The sequence below is a fragment of the Sinocyclocheilus anshuiensis genome, unplaced genomic scaffold, assembly GCF_001515605.1.
Source record: "Sinocyclocheilus anshuiensis isolate Anshui unplaced genomic scaffold, SAMN03320099.WGS_v1.1 scaffold1938, whole genome shotgun sequence".
NCBI classification, from domain to species: domain Eukaryota; kingdom Metazoa; phylum Chordata; class Actinopteri; order Cypriniformes; family Cyprinidae; genus Sinocyclocheilus; species Sinocyclocheilus anshuiensis.
The window spans coordinates 152399-160674 of record NW_015547736.1 but is presented as its reverse complement, the minus strand read 5'-3'; the positions used below and the strand labels follow the sequence as shown (position 1 = coordinate 160674).

General features: G+C 35.7%; 1 protein-coding gene across 2 annotated transcripts in view; it reads right to left on the bottom strand.

Moving 5' to 3' along the window:
• Positions 1-8276, bottom strand: part of wdr11 (WD repeat domain 11) — a 140106-nt gene that overhangs the window by 2186 nt on the left and 129644 nt on the right. For both annotated transcript variants that reach the window (XM_016507319.1, XM_016507320.1), the window contains exons 26-28: positions 6368-6465; positions 5675-5820; positions 4808-4887 (exon numbers count right to left, since the gene is read on the bottom strand). In XM_016507319.1, coding sequence (XP_016362805.1) covers positions 4808-4887; positions 5675-5820; positions 6368-6465 — 324 coding nt within the window. The remainder of the gene's footprint in view (positions 1-4807; positions 4888-5674; positions 5821-6367; positions 6466-8276) is intronic.

The following is an 8276-nucleotide window of genomic DNA, read 5'->3' as shown; positions in this document are numbered from 1 at the left end:
GCAATATACAGTAAATAAATCAATAAATCCACTGCTCTCTTGTCTCCTCTGAGGCTGGGACTCTAATAGTGTGCTGTGCTCATCTGTGCAGCCAAAGACAGAATAGTTAGCATGCTTTGCTCAAACTTTGGCCATGGCATTAGAGCTGGTACACCGTTGTCGCTTGCGAAAACACAATGATGGCGCTGTGGGTGTATTACATTTACAGATTAAGGGGCGGTAATATTATAATTCATGATATGTCACCTCTAAAATAAAAGTTTTCTATTTTAATATACTTTAAAATATAATTTATTCCTATGAAGCAAAACAATTTTCAGCATCATTACTCCAGTCTTCAGTGCCACATGATCCTTCAGAAATCATTCTAATATGCTGATTTATAATCAATGTTGGAAACAGTTGTGCTGCTTAATATTTTTTTGGGACCTGTGATATTTTTTCAGGATTATTTGATAAAAAGTTAAAAAGAACAGTGTTTATTCAAAATAAAAATGTTGTTACAATATACACTACTATTCAAAAGTTTATGGTCAGTATTTTTTTTCTTTTTTTAAAGAAATTAATAGTTTTATTCAGCAAGAATGTGTTAAATGGATAAAAAGTGATAGTAAAGACTTATATTTTTAGAAAAGATTTCTATTTTGAATAAATGCTGTTCTTTTGAACTTTTTATTAATCAAAGAATCAAAGAAAAAAGTAGCACAGGTTCCAAGAAATATATATATATTAAGCAGCACAACAGTTTCAACACTGATAATAAATCAGCATATTAGAATGATTTCTGAAGGATCATATGACACTGAAGACTGGAGTAATGATGCTGAAAATTCAGCTTTGCGTCACGGGAATAAATTATATTTTGAAGTATATTAAAATAGGAAACCAATATTAGAAATTGCAATAATGTTTCACAATATTACTGTTTTTTTTTCTGTATTTTCGATCAAATAAATACATCTTTGATGAGCATAAGAGACTACATTAAGGTCAATTATTTATTAGGTTTATAATATAGGCCTAACATAATATAATATCAAAACAAACTGAAGCATTTAAACTGATAGAATAGAGTAGAAAACAAACTGAAGCATTTAAACTGAGATCTGTAAGTTAAATATAAAAAAAAAAACGTGAACGTGAATTCTTCTATAGCTAACTAAACATCCTATGAAGTACAGTTTGCACAATACACCTGTGTTGACTAAATGTCTCTGGGCTTCCTCAGGGCCAAAGAGGTTTTTGGCACATTGAATTCAAAGCAGGCCAACTGAATTCCTCACTGCCTTTACATATATAAATGCATTAGATCATTCTGAAATGATGCAAAGAGTAATGTCATGTCTGTAACCCACACATGTGACTATCATGTTCTAATCACTCATTGTTTATGTCCCTTTTAATAACCATTGAATAGTTTATAAGTTTATGTCCGAATTTGGTATGTGTGTGTGTGTGTTTGATAGTCTTGTTATAGAAATCATGTTTAAATTATACTCTGCAAGAGTGGGAAATTTGGACCATGTGACTAACAAGTTAACATGTTGATTTATGTATAGGGAGGAGAAACATAGCAACCCCCCGAGCTAAGACAAAGCAACAACCTGGCAAATCCCCTTTCCACTACAACGCCACAAAACACAGAGGAACGCAAGTATAATACCTCCAGAGTCTAGTTTGAACTGATGCATTTAATATAAAGTTGCATAGCCTCATTGAAAAAATTGGGTACAAGGGTAAATAAATTGATGGATGTTTGTTGAGGTCTAAGAAATTGCTAGAAACTTGGGATTCCATATTCTCACTCTCTTAAAACTCCTTATTTTATCACTTTCTTTCTTCCTGCAACTTGTGTGAATGTGTGAGTGCATGCGTTTACATTACATTAGTTTATATGTCTTAGATTTGTCCAATAAAGTCTTGTTCATATTGAAAAGAGAAGTATCTTGTGTTTTGTGCTTACAAGTTAATGTCTTAACCTGCCGATCTTGTTACCATGATAATAAACAGTGTTTTTCACTATGATTTTGATATTAAAATCAGCTGCAGAACTCATTGTTACGGCCATTCAATTAATCACTGGCTGATTCAGTTGATCAGCCGTAAAACAGTGATTCTGTCAAAATTCCCTATAAATATCATAATTAATTTCCCTTCAGCTAAATTTCACTTTGTTCCAGTCAGGGAAGTTTCAGAGAATGTTTGGGTTGTTGGCGGCAGCCTCGACATGATTTTTTGTCTGCTTCATATGCGGCCACTGCAGGTTTTGGTTAAAAGCTGCTTGGATGCTCTAGCCCCTTACTGTGAAACCTTATACAGTAGGGGCTTTCAAACCAGTACTGGGAGCACATCCAGGACTGCACATTTTGTATATCTCCCTCATTGTATATCTCCTGATTCAACTCATCAGCTCATTAGTACAGACTGCAAGACCTGAATAGGGTGTGTCCAATAGGGGAGACATACAAAATGTGCAGCGCTGGGGGTGCTCCAGGACAGGTTTGAAAACCCCTGCTGTACAAGTCAAGGCATCTATATGGAGAGTGGAGACTGCACCCCAAACAGTTAATTTATTCTTTTCATTGATGCAATCCCCTCTGGGAGTGGATGTTTTAACTCACTGCTGGCCGAGGACTCACAAGTAAGCGTTTCCTCCAGTAAAATTACTGGTTAAGTGATACACAAGATCAAGCTGGAAAGACAGTCAAGTGCTGCAGGTAGTGCTGAGATGGCTTAACCGACCATAGTTCTCAGAAGCTAGTGGAGCTGCTGACAGCACCCAGCACGGTGTGGTGACGAGTCATACTGTAATTTGCAAGAGCACTTAGAAGACAGCCATGCTTCTATGTTCAGAATCTGTGTGGCTGGGATCAAAGCTTTTCATTCCCACATTCATGGTCACTCAGTTGGCAGAAATGACCTTATTACAAGGTTTCTAAGGGGAACAAGATGGTTAACCCCCCCTTGCATCTCAACTATGCATATTTGGTATCTAGTTTTCTATCAACTGGTGTATATCACCTCCACATAATGTGCGTTGTATACTTGTTATATTACTCAGAGTATAAAGGGACACCAAACTGCCTGCCCACTGTGATCATGCAAATGAGTTCGCTTCCAAATAAAGAAAACTTTCCTGCTCGAAATGACACTTTTTTTTTTATTTTATTTTTTTTTACATTGGTCAAGCCAAACTCAGAGGTGTGATCTCTGCAGAAGTTATATCATCCATATAAAGAAACTTTTCCTGCTCGAAATGACACTTTTTTTTTACATTGGTCAAGCCAAACTCAAAGAGGTGTGATCTCTGCAGAAGTTAAAAGCCATTACCTCCAGACTCCAAGTGAAGAGAGAAAGTTGGAGAGAAATGGAGACATCCAGTCTGACCGTGACTGCAAAAAGTTGTTAATGTTGCATGTTTCCATCTGGGAGAGAACTCTCCCAACCACATCCAAGTCAGAATAACATTGGTGAAGTACGTTTTGCTTCACTCAACCCAGACGAACTTGATCAGAACTTCACCACCTTCAAACTATTGAACCATCAAGACTTTCATCCAAGACTGTATCCGGATGCTTGTTCAGCATCCAAGGCAATGCAAGTATCGTACATTTAACTATACTAAACAGAGGCCCCTCTGTTACAAAGGTGCTGATGGTTCTGTTTAGGTGGTTAGCTGACTCACTTTTACGTTCCTTTTTCCCCATGTATGTATGAGTGTGTGTGTATGTGTTAATTTAGACTAGTTCAAGTTTAAGTTAAGTATTGTTTCTATGGTCACCACTTGCAAACCAAGTTCCTTTAACGAGCCGATCTTGCTACATGCTCTGGTGCATTAGTACTGTATTAAAGTTATTTTTCGTGGCCACGAAAGTTAATATTAAATTACACTGAATGTTCGCTGGACGAACAGATTAGTTGATTGTAATATTAATTCTGCTGCAGTTACTTTTGGCAGCAGATTTTTTTGACACAATGTTGAGTGAGCTGAAAGGAAAGGAAGCATCTCCAGTTACTCAATGCAAGCTTGGTTACACTGCATAACCAGAGATGTTTTCTGTTGCTCTGGCTAAAAGGATAACAGTATAGTGAGATGGAAGAGAGCTCAAACCTCCTCAGATTGCATAATTTCCTGGAAAATTAATAGAAATGCTAACGTAAGCCCCAAATCAAGTTGTTTGCATTGCTGTGCATTCCTGTGATAACACAAAACGGAAGCAGGCATGACTGAATAAGTATGTGTGATCTCTTTTTATGTGCACTGAGGACACAAATGAATAAACTACTGTCACGGTAACATTTTTATTGCTAAATCATTGATTACATATCGATGATGGCTGAAGTCTGCATGTGAAGTGCAAACACCCACTTCTGTTATGTTTGTTTTGGTCAGCTTTCCCTTGTTGGTGAAATGGTGGGGGGTGTGATGTTGTTCTATGGAACAATTTTAAGGGCGGGTTTTAGAGTAGCAAAGCTTGATTTCGTTCTTGAGGTCTGAGCCTGTTGTTAGCCCTGGCTTGCACTAGCCTGACATTGGAAAAGCAGGAAATGATGAAAGATTTTTTTTTTTTTGGAGTGGTGTATATATTAAGATTCATCTACTTTTAGATGAGACATCAAAACATTGTTTGTCTATCAATAAATGTTTACATTTTCATGGGGTCTTTAATATTTTAGTTTGCAAACAAACAAATAAACAATATATGCATATTATTAGTTTACAATTTTTATGGCATTAGTTTTAAATTGAATACAGTCTTGCTGCGTTTTCCTGTTTGAAAAACTGGAATATGCATTAGAAGGATATTAATGTCGTCACTTGTCTCCATCACACCATATTTCAAGCAGGCTTCAATAAAGAGTGCAGCACGGTCGAAATATCTCATGCTGTCAAGAAATGTAAAGATATATCAGAGGTATATCTGAGCATCATGTCCTTTAACATACACATTCAAATGTCAAACTGGTGGATGCTACACTTTTTAACAGAATGCCTAGGATGTGTCATTTTCACCAAGATGATACATAAAACAGTGCCTTTTACAAAGAGTTTATTGACATTTAGGCATGACACATAACACACTGAGTGACATTGATATTCTCACTTAAAAATAATTTAATATTATTGGATAATATTATTTAAAATTAAATAATATTATCCAATTTTAAACTAATTCTTCAAAAATGAAAACTATAATTTACCTTCAGGTAATTTTCAACCCATATGACCTTTTTTCTTCCATAAAACACACAAAGGAAAAGTTCTAAAGGAATGCCAAGCTGCTCTTTTATGAAACAATAAAAGCATACTGTGATCAGTGACTAGAAAAAAAGTACTATAAGGTATACAGTAAGTATCTTCCTAAACTTCTGAAGACAATATCTTCGGTTTTTTTTCTTCTTTTTTTTTCATTTTCACAACTTGGCATGTTCTGTGTCAGGTTTGATATAAACAAAGCCACACATTCTCCAAAACATTTGCTTTTGTGTTCTAAGAAAAAGAAAGCCATTGAAAGGTTTTGAAACAACATGAGGATTTGTCAATTTTATTTGTTTTTTTATTTTACTATTTTTTATGCTTCATTCCTAAAACAGACATTAAATTTTAATGGATGAATGGGCAACAATACTCTGAATGGTCTAAATGAAAAACAAAAATAAAAGAAATGCGTACCTGTGAAGCATCTCGCCCACTTTGTGAAAGCATCCTAATGAGAGCAGGACCAGGATGGCCTTTGATTTCTGATTTACCTGAGGAGAACACAGATGCTCTGCCCAGCGCTTCAGCACATCTGAACTTTCTGCTGGGCTCAGACGCACCTGAGCGAGAGAGACATCAAGATAGACATTAAGATATATGAGATTCCAAAGCATTAATTTTCCTCACTATTTACAGATTATTTGCTGCATATTGATCACATAAAACTGCAGTATAATTGGCTGGCTGCTCCAATCTAACTGGATGACTTCAAAATGGAAGGTTTTTTATTAGTCCATCAGGAAACAAGCTGTATTTATAAGATAGCAGGAGGATATAATGAGTGCTGCAGAGGACACGGTCTTTTACCGTGACATCCTCAATTTCAGATTTATAAGTCCCTGACACAAAAAATAAAACTCTGTTTGGTTAAGTGGGTAGTTATTGGCCAAAACGAACTCCAAAGAGTCTGGTTTATAGCTCTCTCTATAAGTACATTTGTGGAAATGCATTGAACCATTTCTAACACATTTTTTGCTACTAATGTTTAAATCAGAACTATATTCACAGTGTTTATCAGTTTTATATTGCTAGCAAAGCAATTGTGAATATATCACAAAGAACTGATTCATTACTGGCTCTAGATTGTGTTTGCTCAGAGTACAGTACCTTGGCCAGCCAGGCAGCACGGTTCCACTCTCCATACGTCTGCAGATAACGACAAGCATCTGCTGCTTTGTCGATCAGGCAGAGCAACTGCACACCCTCTAAGAGACAGAGATGCAGAGAGAAACAGTGAGGAGACAACAGCAAAAAAACAACAAAAACAATGTTGAAAGCATTCAAACATTTTAAGCAAACACTGAAAGCAAACATTTTGAGTAATTCAGGTTGGTATAATATAGATATTATCCCAACATAAAACAGTTACTATGCCCAGCATATATGGTGGGCCTCTAGACTAACACATTATACCACAGTGATAGTTAAGATAGCATTCACATGGTTTCACACTTAAATGGTTACAAACTTAAATTTACTAATAATAACCAGGGTTTCTTTTAGATCAGGTGGATGGCCGGGTGCATGTGCATTGTTTACTTGAGGAAAAGATGGCAGCAGAATGCACTATGGGAAGAAGGCAGGTCAGCGGTGGCAGTGTTATGATCTGGGTAATGTTCTACTGGGAAACCCTTGGTCCTGGCATTCATGTGAATGTTCACCAGAATTAGAACGAATTCAAGCAGCATAGTAAATGTAAAGACTGTGAGCTTGTGTTTACGTTTTCCTGTATTCTACACAGTACTGCACAGTATTTTAGATTATACACATTTAACAGGTGTGCAGTATTTTTTTATACCAGTATTTTTATATTTTGAGTCATGTTACTTTTTTCTTAGCATGAAATATAGGTGGTGTACTTTGCATCGGAGCAATAAAAGTGGTAGCCTGTTTAACACATGGTGCTAAATGTGCTAAATGTCAATATAGTCATGTTATTAATAAATACTCTAATAAAATGGCATGCATTTAAACGTCACGCAGATACTGATATGTCATAATATATTAGTTAATATGTATATTTGTTTTAATCTAAGAAGCAGACTATTAGAGGTTAATTATTAAAACTAAAATGACTAAAACTAAAATAAAAATAAATAGTATTGTTTTTTAAATATAAAACTATAATAATAACACTGTAGTAGTTAAAACAACAAAAACAATATATATATATTTGGAGGACTTTATGCTTCCATCTGCTGACAAGCTTTATGGAGATGCTGATTTCCTTTTTTCATCAGGACTTAGCACCTGCCCACAGTGCCAAAACCACTTCCAAGTCGTTTGCTGACCATGATATTACTGTGCTTGATTGGCCAGCCAACATGCCTGACCTGAACCCCATATGGAATCTATGGGATATTTTCAAGAGAAAGATGAGAAACAGTCAATTCAACCATACAGACGAGCTGAAGGCCGCTATTAAAGAAACCTAGGCTTCAACAGTGCCTCAGCAGAGCAAATTACAGCAGCTCACTGATGCTGTAATTTGTGCTTAAGGAGCCCCGACCAAGTATTGAGGTCATAAATGAACATACTTTAAAGCACTTGAGCTTTTCTGTTTTGCAAATCCTTTTTTTTTATTAATCTGAGGAAATATTCAGATATTTTGAGAGACTGGATTTTTGACTTTCATGAGCTGTAAGCTCTAATCAAAATTAAAACAAAAAAAAACTTTTGAAATGTTTTACATGTAATGAATCTAGAAAATATGAAAGTTTCACTTTTTCATGATATTCTATTTTTTTGAGATGCACCTGTATATATGTATATATACACACACTGAACAAAATTATAAACGCAACACTTTTGTTTTTGCCCCCGTTTTTCATGAGCTGAACTCAAAGATCTAAGACTTTTTCTATGTACACAAAAGGCCTATTTCTCTCAAATATTGTTCACAAATCTGTCTAAATCTGTGTTAGTGAGCACTTCTCCTTTGCCGAGATAATCCATCCACCTCACAGGTGTGGCATATCAAGATGCTGATTAGACAGCATGATTATTGCACAGGTGT